At 38.4% G+C, this 21,052-nt stretch overlaps 1 protein-coding gene across 1 annotated transcript in view; it reads left to right on the forward strand.

Moving 5' to 3' along the window:
* Positions 1-16,742, forward strand: part of LOC119744646 (four and a half LIM domains protein 3-like) — a 70,008-nt gene extending 53,266 nt beyond the window's left edge. The window contains exons 6-11 of the mRNA XM_038220702.1: positions 8,145-8,345; positions 8,881-9,067; positions 9,744-9,913; positions 10,621-10,807; positions 12,936-12,968; positions 16,092-16,742. Of these exons, the coding sequence (XP_038076630.1) occupies positions 8,145-8,345; positions 8,881-9,067; positions 9,744-9,913; positions 10,621-10,807; positions 12,936-12,968; positions 16,092-16,240 (927 nt within the window). The 3' untranslated portion in view covers positions 16,241-16,742. The remainder of the gene's footprint in view (positions 1-8,144; positions 8,346-8,880; positions 9,068-9,743; positions 9,914-10,620; positions 10,808-12,935; positions 12,969-16,091) is intronic.
* Positions 16,743-21,052: the final 4,310 nt, after the last annotated feature.

Genomic DNA, 21,052 nt, shown 5'->3' on the forward strand with positions numbered 1-21,052 from the left:
TGGACATATCACGTTTTGGTAATGAACTCTTCATTTGTTAAGATAGAAGTAGTGCTGAATCATGCTTGTAACTTCTTGAACAAAACCCCCCAAAAAAATCATCTATGCAAATTTCTCTGACTCTGTGAAGTTGGACAGCCAAGGGGCAAATCCCCAAAGCTCCTAAATCTCAAAAAAAAAGTTCAATGTTTGCAAACACAGGTTACCAGCTTAAATGCCATGCAATTGATACAGATCATAACTGGTTCTCGGCAGATTTTCGCTTAGCACACAAATCTGCTTAATAATATTTTCTGCTTAGCTCTGAACACGGACAAAAAAATGTCCTCTTGTCATATCCAATTTTTTTGTGTCTGGAAACTTTCAAATATTACAATTTTTTCCTGTGGTCTCCCAACCAAAGAAAAGAAAACCTGTGATAATAGACGAGTCTGCCCTGTCCCTAGGTCACCGGCCTGCCAATTCCAAAGTCCCACGCTCTCTCTATCCGTAAAACTCCAGAGAAGGTTGCATCATATGCACAGCACTAGCAGGCTCGCCACGTACAACAGTACGTACATGTACGTGCCTGGGCCGGCAAGGCTGACTATATTTGGCAGTGTGCCCGGTTGCCCGCTGTGAGCAGCATACTTGGTGTTTAGTGTACCGAGCGGGGTTGAAGGGTTTTTTTTCTCTCTTCCTCCAATCTTTTGATGAGATGTCTTCGTCTTAGAGTCGTTTGGCCCGTCAAGTTGAGACAGGCTGAGATGGGGGGAATGTGAAGATTGTTAGTGACTTGGGTGGCCTCAGGGAAAAATGTTGTTGTTTCTTCTGGCTGTTGCATTAAAAAGAACTTTTGGTTTTAATTCATCATATTTTGGGATGGGGGGAATGTGAAGATTGCTAGTGACCTGGCTGGCCTTTAGCTGTTACAATGAAAAGACTGTTTTGCTTTTAAAGTCATCTTTTGGGGGATGGGGGAATGTTAAGATTGCCATTGGGCATTGACTTGGCTGGCCTCTAGAAAAAAAATGTTGTTTCTCTTCGCTGTTACATTAAAAAAGACCACTTTTTTATTATCAAAGTCAAAGTTATCATTATTGTGAAGATTGTTAGTGACTTGGCTGGCCTCAAGGTAAAATGTTGTTGTTTCCTCTAGCTGTAACATTAAAAGGACCATTTTGTTTAAAAGCCATTCATTTGGGGGGATTGGGGGAATGTGAAGATCGCGAGTGACAAGGCTGGTCTCTGGAAAAAAATGTTGTTTCTCTAGCTGTTACATTAAAAAAAAAAAAAAACCTTTTTTTTAAAGTCATCATATTTTGGGATGGGGTGATGTGAAGATTGCTAACGACTTGGCTGGCCTCGAAAAAAAAAGAGTTGTTTCTCTCTGGCTGTAACATTAAAAGGGGCAGTCGAATGTAAAAAAAATTGTGGTGAAAAATTGTTTTGTGAATATTATTTTTTTCCATGCTCTTGGAAAGTGGGTGTGAATTTTGTTTGTTTGTTTTTGATGCATGAATTTTTTTTATAAATAAAATATTCTTGAGGGGAAAAAAAGAACTTGATTGTCAATTTCAGTGTGTCTATTAACTAAAGATAAATCAACACAATCCGATGACACTAATGGAATTCTCAGATTCACAGAAAGTGTTGTTAAATTCATTTACTCAGGTCTCAATAACATAAGCAATGTGTTTTTCTGTTTATTCAAAAAAATCAGAAATTATATTAGCAAATTTTATTAAATATAATAACAATATGGAAAGTCACAAAATATTCGGTAGCAAACAGCAGGTGGAAACTCAGGTCTCAATAACATAAGCAATGTGTTTTTCTGTTTTCAACAAAAAAAATCAGAAATTATATTAGCAAATTTTATTAAATATAATAACAAATAGAAAGTCACAAAATATTTGGTAGCAAACAGCAGGTGGAAAAAGTGGAATAATTTGTCTCTTTTTATTTACTTTTCAAAAAACAAATTAATTAAAAAAAAAAAAATCTCAAATGCGCTTCACAGACGAAGTTAACAACTTTTGTGTATGTCGCCAGATCGTTGTTTGTTAATACCAATAGGCATGGAGTCAAAGATAAAAATAGGGTTGGCCAGCTGTAAATGTGTTTAGCGTCGGATTTAACATATGGCGAATGCAGGGTAATTAAATTTGACCAAGCGAATTAGAATAGTGCATGACTGAGGGTTGACAAGCACTAGAAACTATGTCAAGGGTGCGTGTACTGTTAATAACATCTTTTAGGTTTCCGGGAAATAACCTTTGTTTTTATTCCATCCCAGAAAAACGACTGACAATTAATATTATCATCTAGGCCTGGAAAATAACCTTGTTTTAATATGAATGTTGAAGTAGGTCAGTGTAGGAATGTTGTCAGTTGTCGGTTTAAGAAAGGATATCTTTATTAACTCATAGGGGCCGTATCACAAGTCCGACGCCTCATAGGTCCGACGCCTCATAAGTCCGGAATTTCGGACTTAAGAGGAGTCGGACTTTTGAGGCATAAATTCCGCCTCATGGGTCCGAAAATTTAATTTTGTCATTTTGGGAAACAAACATCCATTTTTTGTATTATTGACTTTGGTTAGCAACCCTGTACGACACTGACAGCATCAAATTCAGGCAATTAAAAAAGTTCAGGAGGTTTACTCCAAATTAATAACAGATGGCATATTCCAACCATGACAAAGTCTCCTACGCAAACAAACATAAGGTCACAACGTTTACATCTTCACCTTTTGAATCGTCTAATATTTCTATCTGATATAAAAAACGAACTACAGGAAGGATGTGGACGGGTTAAATAAGCTCATGAACTAATTCAATCGAGAAGTTTAACCTTGGCCAAAAACTTTTAGGAAAAAAAAATGTCGGGTTTGCGATTAGGAAGTGAGGTCAGGTATGTGGGTTGGTAACAATTTCCTTTTGTGCTTCTGATAACAGTCTTTATTTTGACGGACGTTCGTTGGTTTGCCGGTCCAGGTACTTAATGGCATCACAGACTTCTGGATTCCTGAGCCTTGTCTAAACAAGACTCGGTCAGCCTAGTGTAACTGGTCCAAAACCAATTGTGATCTGCTCCACAAAAAAAGGGTATTGTGTCGCAAAAAAAAAGTGAAATTGAGTTATATACATGGTTGGAAATCCAACAAAGTAAGCTTTCATATGGTATATAATATTTGGTATATATCCCGTTCTGGAGATATGACGTATTTGCATATTAATATCACTTCCTTGGAGTTCGGATTACACAACTGACAATGACGGAGAAAACAGGCTTTGAAATAGCTGGCTCTGTTGTAGCCCTCTGGAACCCCAGCAAAGTCAGTGTTAGGGCTAAGGTTAGACTTACGCGAGTCTAATTCACAAGTGACAGTCAGTCAAAGAGTCAGTCAAGTCAGTCAAACAGGTTCACAGAGGACTGTAAGTCGGCCCTCTGAGATCAGCAGTTCATTGAGTCGGCATAGTCATGTCTTTGCTGAAGTTCCGGAACTTGTGTCATGTGAATAAGTTGGGGGGGGGGGCACACTGCAACTTTTTTTTATCTCGTAGAAATTGACCTGGTATGTTGGTATAACAGCTGGTCTGCATCAAATTAAAGTGCATCTGTAAAACATGAATTGGCCAAACTCGAAATCATTAATATGGGGAATTGACAGCAATGAATTCCTTTCCAGAGGCAGGGATTGGATCTGACAATCAGTTTTAATGCCAAACATAACTCCTACATGTACCTCTTTCCAAAAGTCTTAAGTCAAAATGTTAGCCCAGTCCGACAGTACATCGGTCTTAATTGAGTTGAATTATTGTACTGAGCAGTCCATGCAACAAGACAAATATCACGCGATATCAAAGTGCTTCTTCGTTACTCCTTCATTTCGTTTATTTACATTTTATGCAAAAATTGTAAATCAATCGTCGTGTAAATCCATCATGAGATCGTGACCCACTGGTAAGATTACGCACTGACCCAGCCATAAATACGTCACCGTTTCTCCGCGTTTCTATTTTTTTTTACCGCTCCGCTGAGTGAACGATATGCCAGAGATAAATAAATTGCTGGGATTTTGTTCCTACTTTGAGAAAATGGTCCATTTGTCAATTGGCGTACCTAAAAGAAATATGAAAAGTTGTTGCTCTAAGAAAATGTGGGTCAGCGTAAATGCAGTAGTTAAAGTTGCACTTTTCCTCTTTGAAGGGAACATGGAAGTCAGTTGAATAAGTGTGCTTCATTTCTGGTGTTTCTTTAACATCATATTTCCCCTTTTCTTGCCATCTTTTAGCTTGTTGCTATATTTTCCTTGTTATTGGGCTCATTATCACACAATACTTTTAAAAATATTTTCCAAATCTTAGGCCAAAAAATAAACCTCTAATTTCCAATCATTTTCCCAATGGAAAATTGATAACGGAAATGTTCACACCAAGTCTGCAGAAAATAGGACAAGAAACAATTAACGCTGCAGCTTTGTAGAATTAGAAAAGAAATGTTTGAAAAAGTACTAAACTGTCACAAAGTAGTTTAGCGTTCATAAAAAAACCAAGGGACATTATTAAATAGTAGTTAGGCCTACCAAATGGCCCATACAGTATTTTGTCAGCCAATTTATAGATCTTTTACTGCCACACATCTCCCATCAACTGCAGTGGGCTTGTATGAATGGCCCCCTGGCCTCCTTCTGTTGTGTCAACAGGCTGTGTCCTCATCAAGGTCCAAGGTCAACCGTGTTGTTGTTTCTCAGGGTCATCCTCCCAGATTGGAATGTAGGGTGACACCTCAAAAATGGGAACTGGATTTGGGTGTAGGCTATTTGGTTCTCTGTGGGACAGTTTTGCTGAGCAAGTACACGTGCTGAGCAGTAGCTGTACATGAAGGGGACCAGCTGAAGAAGTAGTGTACATCGCATGGTATTTAGCTGGTAACCTAATTTCAGCAAATAAATTTGATACTTAGTAAAAATTATGTGCTTCACAGCTTCACTGCATGTAATGCCAGTGTCAACAAATTTAATAGGATATGGATATCAGAATAGGATATTTCGCAAGTACTTCTTTGGGTTATGTTCAAGTTTCTTATCTGGGGAATAAAGGAAAATTTGTCCATTTGTGGGCAATTTTCAGATTGGCAAAAAAAAGTAACTGAAAGGGAACCAAGAGGTTGACGACTTAAGGAAGAATTTTTTTTTGGGGGGGACTCATTCTTGGACAAGGGGAAAATTACAGTAAAGTAGATTGCCCATGGACACAACTCCAGGAACTCGACATGCCTGCTGTGTCAGCAAAGTGGCATTTGAAGGATTTCAAATCATTGGCAACAGCCAATAATAGCACGCTATAAAATCACAGTAAAGCAGCTTGTTCATGGAGATGTGCTCCACTGACTCATAGCTGTGGGTCTTATCTTCAGGTTTTCAAATCAGCTCGAAGGGACATGCCTTTAGTAAAGTGCATGTACTATCAAATTATTTCCCCAAATTAACACCGAATGGAAAAGTGCATTAAAAGGTTACATCTGTCGAGCATATGCCCTGAGGCGCTGATATTTCCACCACAAAAAAAAAAGTATAAAAAATAATATGAAATCTAGTCACTGATCATTCACTGTAAATAATAGGATTTGCCGGGCTGTGTTTATTTTACATGTTGAGGGAAATATGCGTACCTGGCAGCTTGGTATTTGTTTATTTAATGTCACAACATCCTGAATTCGTACACGGAGTGTACTTTGAATTTTTTTGAGGGTTACATGTAGTACATGTAGGTGCAGTTACGCTAGAATTGCTGACAATACCATTAATTATCATTTCCTGTTACGGAAAAATTGGAAATTTGATAATATTTTAAAATTAAATCAAGAAACACCCTATTGTTTTTAACTGGGGGGGGGGGGGGTGAACATGAAATATATATTGTAACAAAATGGATATTTATTTCCAGATGTTCCAATTATAAATGTGCGATTTTTTTCTTGTGTCAAAAATTTAATAACATTTATGAAAGAGAAGTCCCAAAATATGTCGTAAAATAATTTTAAGAAGTGAAAAGAAAAAAATCATTCAGAAATTTAAATAAGAAGAAAAAGTCACTTAAAGGAATATGATAAAATGTAATGGCCAATATATAAAGATAATTATGTTCAAATGAAACCAATCTAAAAATACCAAACTGATTACAAAGTTAAGAATATAACCGTGGTGTGGCCAAAGACTAGTGAGCATGTGTTTACCACAAGGGAGCAAGCTGCTATATTTCTCATTTTGTCACATTTGGCCTTCATTTCCATTACTGAGCAAGTGTGAACACCAGATGTGCGTGCTAGTCCCCCAGGGCCCCGTAATATCGAACATACGCTCTGTGGAATTTCCAAGAGAATAATCACTTTTCACAGGTTCAATTTCGTCCAGAAGTTGCAAGTTCAAAATGTCAAACTGTCTCGGTTGGTGGTAATGTTTATTATTAATATTACAAGGATTGTACGTTGCTGGGATGAAAATTAGTCATGTGACCAAGATTTTGGGGGTCGTTTGTCTGGTCAGTAGAATTTTCCAATGGTGAATTTTTGCTTAACGTAAATGTAAGTGAAAAGTCCAACTAACTGTATTGGTTAAAATTATAATAACAATTGTTTGTTGCTGGACGAAAATAAGTTGTGTGACCGAGATTTAGGGGTAGCTTGTCTGGTCAGTAGAATTTTTCCAATGGTGAATTTTTACTTAGCGTAAATGAAAAATTCCAGCCAAGTGTATTGGTTAATATTACAAAGAATGTTTATTGGTGGGTAAAAATAAGCAGAAATGTATAAGCGAAAAATGCTGCAAACTGTAGCAGAAAATTCCACACTGACGGTTAGAATATTTCAAGGGTTAGCAAGGAATTTGGCTTGTGCATATAGACGTATGCAGACATACAAGTATTCTATGCTTACACTAGTCATCATCATCATCATCATCATCTAGCGGTCGCAACCGAGATCCCATTCACAACTTAGCCAGGTGTCTTTATCCCTCATTAAATATGGAAGGTCCATCTTATGCTTACAGGGTTAGCATAGAATGTCAGCCCTTAGGCGCTGCAAGCAGAGAATAGTGAATGTGAAAATATTTTGGTTGGCAGAGCCATAAGATTGGGCTATCATTTGCATGATTAGGTTAGGTCGAAAGTGGATGGCCACACCTTTTTTTGTCAACTTCGCACCTTGCATAACTTGACACCATGCTTAACCTCCAAACAGCTGGGCCCTAAATGATCTGTCTATCCAAGTCATCATCTTGGTTGTCATGGTGATAAGGTTTCCATAGCAACTGCCTCATCCCAATTCTGAGATGGTCAGTCCTGAGTGATATTTCACAGCTCTGCTAAGCTGATACAAATTTCAGCTCAAGGAGCCACCATGTATATTTCATTGAAGGAAGACCGTAAGCATTGAACACAGCAAAGAACAAGCCAACTTCAAAGACAGAGATTGCTTGAAATAGTGATGTAAAAAAGAAATCTGGCCCTCAGACCACTTCTTGCTATCTGAGTTGCTCATGGAAAAAAAATTGCTTCGTAAATTTCCTTGCTTGGCAGAAATCAGCAGGGGTTCCAATCTGGGCACAGATTCATGGTACATATCTTTTGTACAAAACAACCAGTCCATGACAGTTATTCACAATAGCTTGTACAATCGAGCATGAAAGTTCGTTTCCAGTCCCATTATGATATCAAGTAAATCGAAGTCACCTTGTTTGGGACTTGAGTTACAGAGCTCGTATCAGGAGCTTGCTGGTACGATACTTGGTACAGAACTTATGCTTTTTTTAGACCAGCTTGACTGTACAGTCTTCAAAAAGGGACGAGCCTGTGTTTACAGGAACAGAGTGCCCATCTGCCTTTCAAAGTGAGTCTGTTACCTTCCCAGCATTGAATAATGCCGGTACCCATTTAACACCTGGGTTGAGAGGAGTAATTGAGGTAAAGCGCCTTACTCAAGGGCACAACATGCATGGCCACGGCGGGGCTCGAACCCCAATCCCACGATCATGAGGCCTGTGCTCTACCACTAGACTACAGGGTTACCACATTCAGTCTTTAAGTTCCTGGATGGGCTAGATATCACCTGGCAAGTTGTTTAATGTCTCCTTGTTTTCTCTGTTGTCTCTTCCGTAGTTGATCTTCTCCCAAGAGTACGTGCGCGCCATGGACGGTTCCTTCCACCCCGGCCATTTCTGCTGCAACCACTGCGACAAGTCGCTGAGTGGGATGAGCTACATCCTGCGGGAGAACAACCCCCACTGCATCCCCTGCTACAACGACCTGTTTGCCAACACCTGCGCCGAGTGCCAGCAGAAGATTGGACACGATGCTAAGGTAGTTCTTGCTTTAAAATTACTCACTATTTTGTGTGGTTTTTTTTTTTTATACAAAGGAGTAATGAATTTTGTTACCGGCTGCTATATCATATTGGTGGTTGAGTTGTAAGACATTTGCACTAGTAAACAGGGGGGTTGGTTTAAGTCTCACCCGAGTAAACTTGTCAAAAAATTTTTATTGTGAATTTTTTTCACAATTTATACAAGAGTGAGTATTTTGTAAGGACAGCATTTGGAAGAATGGCCTGTGTTAGACGCGGGAAGAAAATACGAAAAGAATATTCTGGGTTAAACGTGGGCCAAGATTATCTACTTTTATTCGTTTTTTCCCCCTATATTCTCCCGAGAAAAATCATGACCACACCATCTGAAATTGGCTTCATCCCCAAATCAGTTTGCAACCGGGCCAGTATTTATGAGGATTTCAGGGTCTGGTTTCAGAAAGGAAAAGAAAAAAATTAAGCATTTGATTTTAATATAACAACTTAGGTTTAGTAAATGACAACTCTGAAGTATTTATTTTCTTTCTTTAGGACCTGTCGTTCAAGAATCAGCACTACCACGAGACCTGCTTTGAGGCCCGCTACACCTGCCACTTCTGCAAGGAGTCCCTGGCTGACAAGGCCTTCGGCAACTGGGACAGCAAGATGTGCTGCTCCACCTGCTACGAGAAACACCTGGCCAACAAGTGCCAGGCTTGCGGCGAGATCCTGAAACCTGGTAAGCGATTCACTCACTCTTCTTTATGTTTTCCTCCAGCTGTTCACTACTGGCAAAGTAGTGGTTGATTTTCCGAAGTAATTTACGCTTACCGGGTAATCGCAGAAAGTGAATAATCCCGACTTCAATAAGAGAAAGGTTCAGAGAGACTAAGTCCTTTGCCCTTGCTTTCTGTTGTAAGCTGTCACATTTTTATTCTGAGAATCTGCAATTCAATCACCATTTTTGTAGGCTGGTACTCATCAGTAGACTAGACTAGTTTTTACCAACTCTGATGCATGCGGCTGTAGCAAATTGTATACCTTGGGCTTGTGAATGCTCTGTTGTAACACAGTCAATCAAAAAGATAATCACAAGGAAATCAACCGGAGACGGACAGCAGAGAAGAAAAAAAATAGAAACACTTGTCGCCCGACTTGAGACTGGAAAGCTTGTGATTGACTTGTGAGGACTCTTGACTGACTTGTGAGAACTTGTGATGGACTAATGAGGATTGATTAAGACTTGTAAGGACTTTCTGAAATTTTCTGAGGTTTTGCTGAACAAATTATTCATTTCTGCCCTCCATTCTCTTAAAAAAGTCAGTAGAGGGCACCTCACTTGGCAAGAAAAATAGATCTCATACATTTAGAACTGTAATCTTGATTCAACCCCTTTTTTCCCTCCTCGTTTGTAGGCGTAACAAGACTTGGCTTCCAAGGCAAAGAATGGCATGACAAGTGCTTCCGCTGTAAAGTCTGCGACAAGCAGATTGGCACCGGCAGCTTCGTACCCAAGGAGTCCTCCGTCTACTGCACTAAATGCTACGAAGACACCTTCGGTATCAAGTGCACCGGCTGCGGAGAGGTAGGCCTAGACATTTTCATGGAGAAGCTGAGCAGAAAAACTATAGACGTTATGTGTAGCTTCCATTTTAGAGGGCATCTTTTGTTATCTTAATTCATTAGCATAGGATGCACAAAAGGTTCTCTCATGCACATCCCAGCAAAACAATGGTGTTTCCCTCTAAGATGGCTGCTAAGCATAATGTCTATTGCTTAGCAAATCCATGTGCTAGGACCTTGGCCCAATTTCATGGCTCTGTTAACCACAAAATTTGGCGCTTACGATGGCCATTTTGTGCCAACACTCAGCACTTGCAGAAAAAATCTGTGCTAACCCTGTAAGCACACAATCCTCAGTAACGGGATGAACGCATGCGCAAAAGCCAAAATTCCTCGCTAACCCATGAAATATGCTTACCGTAAGCACATAATTTTTTGCTACAGTAAGCGGGGCTTTTTCGCTAATGGTAAGCAGAGACATGAAATTGGGTGGCTCATTACATGCCTCGAACCTTTACAAAGATGCTTACCTGGACTTCGCGGACAGTCCCAGGCTCTGTTATCAGAATCAATTCAGCCACCCATTCCTGGAAAGATTGATGGCAGAGTACCTAAGAAATCTACATTACTCAGAAGGTTGTCAGTTCAAGTCCTCTTGTGAATTTATTCTCTTTTTTTATAAGGTCTGAGAGAGTACTAAATGTTCTTTTTCTTTTGCCTTCTCCTCAGATCATCTCCAGCGGCGGTCTGTCCTACCAGAAGAAGCCCTGGCACAGAGACTGCTTCTGCTGCTCAGGCTGCTCCAAGTCTCTCTGGAACCAGCGCTTTACGTTGCGGGACGAGAAGCGCTACTGCGCCGACTGCTACGGGGAGAAGTTTGCCCGCCGGTGCTCTGCGTGCCAGAAACCGATTGTCGGTATGTCTTGTCCTGGGTTTTTTTGGAGTGGAGTGGAGTGTTTGGCAGCCTCTCGTGGCAACTTTACTCAGCCCTCGCTTTAATAACAAGCCCAAACTGCTTCAGTTTTTAGTAAAATGTAGTTTTTAGTAAATGCTAGTATGCTGACTGTAATGGGGAGAAATCCCTCCTCGGAGAACTGGTGAGTGAAGTGTCGGCTGAGCTTGTAAAGGTGTATTCAAATCAGTATGGACCAGTCTGGGATCGCCATTACAGAGATACTGCCACTTCAGTAATTGCTTCAAATGTTGGTCATCAGATAAGTCGGTAGCTTTGCTTGAACTCCGAAGCATCTGATACCATTGGCACATCTCACTCTGCGACTGCGTTTGTTTCTTAAACGGACGTTCGAAGGTGGTCTCTGCTGCTTGTGCCTTTGTCTTGAGCAAAAAGTGTGGAGCATTGGTTTTGTGGTCTGCTCAAAGTTAGCTGGCTACACGTGTGTCTTCGTAACGGGCCCTCTAAGCTTTGTAACAAAATATTTTTTGGCGCAAGTTTTTTTGCACGCTTTGCGGTGTAGCAATGCACACAAGCTGACGAAAATGCAGTAGTGTTTAGAGTGTGCTCCTATGCAGGTGGCCAGGTTTTTTAGTCCCCGTTTTCCAAAGTCTTTCTGCTTGTAAAGACTGAAACTCCTGACGTCTTCCCTGGAATGAGTGAGGGGAAACAGCTGGTGGTGGGGGGAGGAAGGTGGTGGCATTTTACCCTAAATTGTGTGTGTCATGCAAAAAAGGCAAAGGGACGAACCTGTGTTCACAGGAACGGAGTGCCCGTCTCTCTTTTGAAGCGATTGGGCCAGAGTCGAGTCCATGAAATGCTGCTGTGGGGGATCGCCACACCTCCAAAGCGAGTCTGTTACCTTCCCAGCATTGAATAATGCCGGTACCCATTTAACACCTGGGTTGAGAGGAGTAATTGAGGTAAAGCGCCCTACTCAAGGGCACAAAACGCATTGCCATGGCGGGGCTGGAACCTGCAATCCCACGATCATGAGGCCTGTGCTCTAACGCTAGACCATCGTGCCCTAACTATGTGTGTCATGCCGCTCAACCTCAAACTGTTAATAACGTTCCACTGTGTGTGTATGGCAAAGCCTAAACCTTCCTTTGTAACCAACATTAACAGGAATGAACAAAACAGTCTGGAAAACTTATTCGAATCAGTGAGGAATATAGTAAAGTGCCCCGAAGAGGCAGAAATGCGATCGGCTTTCCTTTCTGTCTCAGTCTGACAATTATGTAGACATTCTCGTTTCTGCTCTGTCAAACAGTAGGGCATAGGATTTTTCCCATTGTCAGTGGCTAACAATGAGTATGTGCCACTGCTTTTTGTGCCTTAAAATTCCTCTTTTTTTCTCTCGTATTTCACCTCAAAGCTGCTATTATTCTGATTTCCTAACGCCCTTATTGTATTTTTTTTTAAAAGCCATGCTAAAATCGTCAGTTTTAAGATTAAAAACAGTTTTCTGGTAGATTTGGTTTTCCTTAGTACAAATTGGCAAACTGCACAGCGTCGTAGCTTTTTTGCGCCTTCACCATTTTTCCTGTGTCATGGTTTGTTAATATTTGTTCTATGGCCCTCTTTGACGTCATCTTGTGTTTATCTGTGTATCTTATTCACGGATTAAACAAATCTAGTTGTTTTAAAAATAGTGCTAAATAGGAATCAAACTAGTGGGAAAATGATATAATGCGTAATTAACAAAGACTTGTACGGTTGCTCTCTGAAAAATAGCCGAAGCTAATTTTGCCATCGGCACCAAAAGCAAGCAAGAGTAAATGTGTCCCGATTTGATTTTGCAAATGACAGCATACAGAGGCATACAATTCTAAGTTTGTATTGTTTTAATTAGCATTCCTGACGGTTCTGTGCCTCATCATGACATCATCGCCATCTGCATCATGATTGGCCGAAGCGATCACATGTCCTTTATACTCATTTACATATCTGTGCATTTCCCATAATGCCTTGGTTCATCATCCCTGTGCATTCTTGATTGTGGTTAATGACTTTGCATGTTGCATGTCGGAACCTTTTAAAAAAAAAAAAAAAAAAACTTCCAACGTCACTTTTCCCCCTTTTTCTTCAGTTGGCGGGCCGGCACCAGGCGATGCCTCTTCTGGTAAGGAATGACCGACATTTTGATCCCAGCTCAGCTTTTTAGAAATTACTTTTAAAACACTTTTTCCCCGCAAACACGTTTCCTGTGTTTTCATTCTTTCCAGCTTATTTGAGTTGCTTCAGTTCCTTTTAATCAAACTGTTGGTTTGGTCGCTTCTATTGCAGTCTTTTTTTTTGTGGCTTTGGTAAAAAAGTTGGTTTGTAAGTTAACCCCTGCACATTTGGAAGATAATTGCCATTTTGCAGTTTGATTTTGAAAAACAAAAAGAGCATTACTGCACAAAGAAGGTTTTACATGTCCCAACTTCCAACAATGAAGATGAAATTACACAAAGTGCTTGTCGGATTGTCAAAGAATTTACTGCACAAAAATTAAAAATCTCATTTTAGTGGGATTTTAAAGCCTCCTTTTTTTTACAAGTAAGTCTCCTCCAGAAATCAACAAGAATTAAAAATGCCCTTTCTTTTATCTTTTACTTAGCTGCCAAACCTAACCTCAGTAGAAATATTTTAACATGTTTGTTGCATGCGAGATAGTTTTCCCATATTTAGTTGTCGTACCACAATGCGTATCACGTCACCTTTACGTTCTATAACCATCCCATCCACTGCAGATTATGTTTACACATTCATTGGTCGTCATAGTATCATTTAACTTTTGTCTGAGCCGTTACGATCGACAGACTTGATAACCCAAGGAGCTTTTTCTCTGCAGACAGAGTCAACTTCATGATAGATGGGATTAGTATCACAGGATGATGATACCATCTGGGTGTCAAACTTTTCATGAGAAAGTCTAGCCCTTGCAGTTGTGAATTGTTAACTTTTTGAAATGTTGATGTTCTTCAGCACAATTTTGTTCTGTTGTTGTGCAGGATACTTTTTTTTTCTTAATTTCATAATTTCATACACTCATCAGTAGATGACACATGTATCATGAACCATGGGAAGAGTAGTGTAACAATCATTCTTCAGATCACACGTAGACACAAATCACACAGTGGCGTAACTACAGGGGGGGGGGGGGCAATGAAGATCCCTACCCCCACCCGCAATTTTAAAATCTTGAATTGCACAAAAACAATACCTCAGTTGCCTTCAGTGCCCCCCTTGAAAACTTGTTGCACCTCAAAGCAGCAGCGTAGCCAGGGTTCTCATCCTGGGGGGGGGGGGGAGGTGGGCTGGATGTTACGGCGGAGGGGCGCCTAATTTCATCAGTGCTCAAAGGTAGACAGATTTTTTTTCCACCGGACACCCGGCCTCCGTTAAATCAAATAGTTGGGGAGGGGGTACCATCTTTCAATGGGGGCACTGTTCAAAAGTTATTTCATGGTCATTGTCTGACAATAGGTATCGTTATGCGTGTTCCACAGGACGTTAAAATAAACATCCAATCGCAAAAAAGAGGGTTTTCACCACAAACAAATTTAAAATATGAAAAAAAAAAAAAAAAAATAAATCAGCTAATCATGGTTTCGTGATTTTCTCTGTTTGCCAAATTTCCAGGGGGGGGGGGGGGGGGAGATTTTTTTTCATGGGTATGCTACACTGCTGCGTCCAGGTGCCCCCCTAAAAGTTTAACTCTTGTTACGTCGCTGAAATCACAGTTTCAAAATATCTAACTTCACGCATGATACATTTAGTAAAGCACTCTCTGTAATGATCAGGGCTTGTGTGTGTCTTAACGATAGCAATTATTTTCCTAACTAGGAGCCTAATCTCACCAGTTTTGAAATCCCATTTGTCAAATTGGAGAAATTGTTTAAAAAGATGAGATTTCTGATCTTTTGTCGAATGAACCACTTCCTACTCAACAATAATGCACAAGTCTTTTTATGAAATTGCTCTGCCTATTTCCTCCCAAGCTATTTTCCAACCGGCTGTAATACCCTCCCTCCCCCTAATAAAATCTTCCAAATTAAAAAAAAGACACATCCCAAGCGAAAACTTTTTTAAATACTAAAAGTAAAATAACAAGTACAGCCTGAAAATGCACTTTTTTGTGAGTTATTCCCGTCTGCTTCCCCCTGTGTATCTAAATGTAAAGAGCTTTATTAATTGTTTATTTTTGCCCATGCCTAATTTTTGGTGGAAAAAGTATTTGAAGTGTTTTGTATTAAACCCGTGTTCAAATCCTCCATTTTCCTGTCCCAAGAACTTCACTTGCAAAACAGATTGTGTTACCTCTCTTGTTGAGCTAACCATTCCCCCAAAATGTAAAGGTTTTCCTGTGTTGTGTGCCTCAAAATGCACCTGCCCCCCCCCCCCCCAAAAAAAAACTTTTTGTTTTTGACTGTAAATTAGGATGTTGTGCCAGGAAGCAAATACGGAAGAAGAAAAAAAAACAATGCATGTTCGCACTATATTTAAGAGATGGCTCTTTCTTGAAGGTAGTTTTTCTGTTTTTGAATGGAGGAAACGACCAAACATTTGATGCAAAGTGCAATGATATGTTTTGATAGCGAATACAATTGAAGTTTTTTTGTTGAGCTTTTATGAGTACAATCAGCTGAGTGTGCTGCTGTTTTCTTAACCATTTTGTAACCTTTGTAATTATTGAAAAATCATGCCTCTTTCTCCCGCCTTGTTTGGCTTGCAACTAGAGCCATAAAAATAGAGCTGCTGTTATCCATACTGGCATTGAGGTTGAAGTAACCGACTTCACCCTCATAGGTACCCATGCGCTCCTTGGTTTGGAGGTGTGATTGGAGTAAAGTGCCTTGCCCAAGGACACAATCATCAAAGATACTGCCTAGATACCAAGGAGTTATAGCTACGAACCTTCTTCAATCCCTTAAAGTTCCAAGGGGCAATCAAGCCTCATGTAAAATGAACTTGCAGGGCTCTACGTTCCTCAATTCTAGGAAATCCTCCAAAATCTCATGGTAGATTTTGAAGGATAAGGGAAAGTTAAAATGCTACATTCAAAGAGACCCGCCTTCCCCGATCCTACAAAATCCTTGAAAAACTTCTGGTGGAACTTGAAGGGTTAGGAAAGGTGGAGATAAGAATTCAAAGACCATATGTTAATGAAATAAGTTTTTTTTTCCCGAGATAATAATTTGACGTCTTTTTTCTTTCTTCACTTTTTCTCCTCCCCGACCCTTCTTTCGTCTGAATTTAGGCCAGGGAAGCACGACGTACGTCTGCTTCGAGGATCGCAACTGGCACAACAGTTGCTTCCAATGCCAGAAGTGCCAGGTGTCGCTGGTCAATGAGTGTTTCGTCATGGACGGCCAGGACATCGTATGCCCCAACTGTGCCCAGGGCTGATGGGAAACGACCGATAACAGAACAAAACAAAAACCTGAGGTTTTACGTTTTTTGGCTGCAATTTCTGTTTTTCCTTCAAGTATGGGATTTTCAAACCCTTCCCTGAATTAAAAAAAAATTTGTCTCACCGGCTTTAAAATCGTAAAATCAGTGTGGTTTTTTGAGATGGAGAATAATAGTTTGAAAAAGATTGACCGACTAAACTTATAAATAATAAGAAAAAAATAACAGTAATTGTAATTGAACAGCTGTGAAAGTTGGCAAATTTTACTGGCACGTTCCCCAGAGTTTGCTAAAAGATAAGTTAATTTATACCTCTTGTCATAATTTTAATGGTTGTCTGATGTAGCTTTCACAAGCTAGTGTATTTTTTTCCTACAATACGTTCATTAGATTTGCTGAGTTTAAGAAATTAGCCCAAGAATTTGTTACGTGGTGTGGTTTTCTTTCCCAAATGAAAAGAATATGCAAGGGAATGAGAATGCTGCTACAGCAAAATAATGTATTTTAATACAAAAAAAAATAATTAAAATAATAGAAACTGAATTCTTATGTCAGATCTACGCAACACAATCTAAAATCATGTCAGTCCATTGAAAGAAGTGCTGTGAAACCCAGAAAAGAAAAAAAAAATTAACAAAAGATTTTTTAAAATACCGCTTCATTTTCCTGTCTTGTTAAAATTCCCAAGAACTAAAAATTACCTGTTGAGATATTACAAGGACAATGATTTGTACCTATTATGTTGTTTCATAAGGTTTTTTATGTGTAAAGCATGAATGGTTTTTGAGGCTCATTTCAAAATTTATCAATGTGATTTTTCCTAGTGACCTTTTCGGCAATTTTTTTCCCTTTTTATCATAGACAATGCATTTTTTTTTTAATTAAAGAGTTTACCTCTCCAGATTCTGCTCAACTCTGGTTTTGAAAATTCCTCGTTAATATCAAACAAAGGGTCCCTTTGTTTTCCCACTTTGTATTTATTGCTGGTTAGTGTTCTGAAATAGACTAATTAACGAGTAGTGTAAATATAGAGAGTAGTTATATAATATAGATGTGTTTTTAAACAATAAAACTTTTATGCAAACTTGCGTTCTGTTATGCAGGAACACTCTAGCATTGATGAAAATGCTTGTCTCATTTATGCTAGTGTTCCCTCCCAAAAACATTACAATTATATTAAAGTAAGTTTTTAGAATTTTACTAAAAATTGGTCAAAAGTGTCATCATGTCGACCTTAATTAAGACTTGTTTATTTAAAGAATTGTTTTGACCAGTTCACGCTGGGATTATTTGACAAGAACTGAACGAGGCGCGGGATTATTTTTCACTCGACCTCAAGCCAGGCGGGTTGAAGCCATCACCCTCGGGCAGCACATTCATATATATTCTCTGCCTCACTCCCGGCAAGCGGGTCGCTGACAGATATTTCCAGTCTCGCCCCCAGTGTGTTTATCTGTCATCCTTTCTGAATACCGCAAAACTTGTGCGTGTATACACGGCCCACGGCGCGAACAGGTTAAGCACAACCCCGCATGAAAATTTATGAAGGTGTGAAAATAAATCATTTTTTGTGTTCAGTTTTATGGTAACTGCTGTCTCATTATTCATTCGAAGAGTTGATTTATGGAATTGAAATAGTTCTATCTGACAGAAGGTAAAACATCATTTCAACATTAATTGTCCATTGTTTTATTAACCCATTAGCACCTGTACCACATTGTATTACATTGTGTTACATTGTATTACATTGTATTACATTGTACCACATTGTATTACATTGTATTACATTGTAGTACATTGTTTTACATTGTATTACATTGTTTTACATTGTGTTACATTGTATTACATTGTATTACATTGTAATACATTGTATTACATTGTATTACAGTGTGAACCAATTCGTCTGGTCCATTGGCGGACATTACAGGGAGTAACAGGCAGGGCGGTTCAAGGTAGTACAGGGACTAACGGGTTATTGGGAATTAATTGTTTTTCAAAGGAAATTGATTTGTCTGACTGTGCTCCTTAAAAGTGGTATTAAGTAAAAGATGGTTTCTTACTACGACTTTTAATTATGAAGTTATTCCCATTGCATCACTCACTTCGATTGGACTTTTTAGTTTTTAAATATGCAGATGAGCTGCAATTCTTCCAAAAAAAGATTAAATACAGGCACATCTTATTCTGTATTGTATTATACAAGTTTTTATTTCCAAAAACTGTTTGTAACTTTGTATAAGCATCTATGTAGTATTCAAGTTTTCATGAACATCAGAAACTCGTGTTTGCGGGATTTTGTAAACTCAAAACTCGGGTCAATAAATTCTTCATTGTTGTTTGGAAAAGTGACTTTATGATATCTGCAACTGAAACAATTTTCAAAACTTTTACTTGAGTAGTTACACAGTACTTAAATCTATACTTCCTTAATTCCCTTGTTTTGTCAATTTTAAGAGTCTAATAAATGAACCGACTTTAAGAGAAATAAATGCTCAAATTATCTGCAAGCATTGTGGTCAGTAGAACAATTTAATTTTCTTTGAATGGGAACTAAGTTTGCATGTAAATTATTTGAGAGTTCAAATCGTTCTTCCTCAAGGGTGGAAGACTAATTTATGCAAATTTTACGAGCAAGAGGCACTGTGTCTTGCATTTTTTGGATGTTGTGGAAAGAACAATTTGTTAACCTCCAATTTCACAGAATTGCTTAGCCACTTTTCAGAGCTTAGCGTGTTTGGTTACCAGCTATACCACAAGGTATACTATATTGGCCGGTACCCACATTTTACTAAGCATTTTTTATAAGCAGTTCTGCGAAATTGGGGAAATTCTTTAGTTAATAGATTTAGGCTGCTAGTTGTCTAACAAGAACAAAGAAATTTGGTACAAAGATTTCTTTGTACTTTTCACGTATTTGTCATTCTGTTTGGGGGATTTTTTTTTAGATTTGTAAAAATTGATTATATTGTTGTTTTTGTTTTACAAATTTTGGCAGCTTACAATGAGAAGTTATGTAGGTGACAAAAGTATAGAGCATGTGTGCTTATATTAAGTTCAACTTTTTTCAAACTTTGTTTTTGCTCTGGAAGGCAGTGAAAGAAAACCTGCAGTTTCCTTTGGGGTAGGAGGGGCATGGGAGGCCAAATCTTCACACACAAAATTATCATTATAAAATGAGAATTTTTAGTAGCTTTTATTTTGTGTTTTATTTACCACTTAGAAAAGCAAGCGATTGAAGAAAATAAATAACTCAGAAAATAAATTTGTATTGTTTTCACTCATTCTCATGAACAGCTCGATCATAGCTGTTAAGCTGGACTTTAAAATCACAAACAAAAGAAAAATGATAAGCAATATTTCAACCTCAATTTTTTATGGTCGCCTCCCAAAGCCATATTGTTTCTTGAATGGAATTGCAGTTCCCATTTTACCATCAATGATTATAAAATAGGTGGTGTGTTTATTTAAAAAAAAGTAGTGATTTCAATTTGTAACTCTTTTGATGCTGCGGCCATACCTTTGGAACACTAAATCAGATGTACGTATTTTGCCATATTAAGCTCTTCTACGCCCTGTTATTTTACACTAAAATATTTGAAAGCCATTCTCTTCAGTTACAGAATTTTCAAGAGTTATTTTAACTTTTTAAGATATAGAATACTAAAAACTATTTTTTTGTTTCTTGCTTATAGAGTTAACATTTGAAAAGGGGAAAAAATGGATTTTGTTTGAAATTTTTCTCCCGTGGAATGTGTCTTGATGAATAAACAAATATGTAAATTTTTGTGGTGAATTATGCATGAGGTTTTCGGACCGTTTTTTCTTGTAGATATATTTTCATTTCACTTATAGTACTGTAGGCTAGCGTGGTCCTGATACTATCAGTACTTTAGTACTTTTGGTCAATGGAAAAAAAAGGATTAAGCATATTTTTAAAAACTTACGGACAAATGATTTCAAGATTCAGTGAAGTTTATGTAATTTCTTAAAACTTTCAAGATGACTAAAATGTTCATTTTATTTACTGGGCGACAACTTGCATTGAATGCTTTTTGTGGCTTTTGGGTATCTCAAGATGAACATTTTGTTCGCATTGTGTAATAATAATAATAACTTGAACAAAAATTATGATGACTTTCTGCTGAAAACCTTTTTATTGTTATTATCCATTTTAGTTTGATTATTTAGGTGAGAACCTTTTTGTGGAAAGAAATTTTCCCTGGATTGGAATTGCAATAAAGAATTGAGTGACAATCATATTTCCAGTGTGCATTGAATTGTTTATTTTCTTTTTTAACAAATATTAATGTTTAATCTTCTGGGGTTGTTTTGGTAAAATAAAAGTAAGGGGCATGATATATGCCATAGAGCAAGGAACAGAATATACATTGCGTGATTCTTTTGACTAGCTACCCGTTTTCGCTAAAGAAAAATGTATCGTGCGACGCAATAACTGTAAGAAACTTCTTTAATATTTTTCCAAAATGTCAACAAAATCATTAAAAAAAAATTATATGCAAACTATGATTTCTCGTATATATTCTGCTTTGACCATTCTTTTTTTGCAAAATATCTTTCACGCGCATATAGCATTTGCTTCATAGCATACAAATCAAAGATAAAGAAATAATTAATTGGGCCCTAATTGCAGTAATTTCAAGTTACCACAACAAGGACGTACATTATGCAAGACCAGTTTATAGCTGTCGATTACGTAATTCATTGAGCATTTGCTACTTGTTAGCCAGGGTACCGTTAATTGATCTGCGCGTGCGCAGTACCCTGTTGCCGTACAACAGTATGATCACT

Source organism: Patiria miniata, unplaced genomic scaffold (assembly GCF_015706575.1).
Source record: "Patiria miniata isolate m_02_andy unplaced genomic scaffold, ASM1570657v1 HiC_scaffold_7, whole genome shotgun sequence".
Taxonomy (NCBI): Eukaryota; Metazoa; Echinodermata; class Asteroidea; order Valvatida; family Asterinidae; genus Patiria; species Patiria miniata.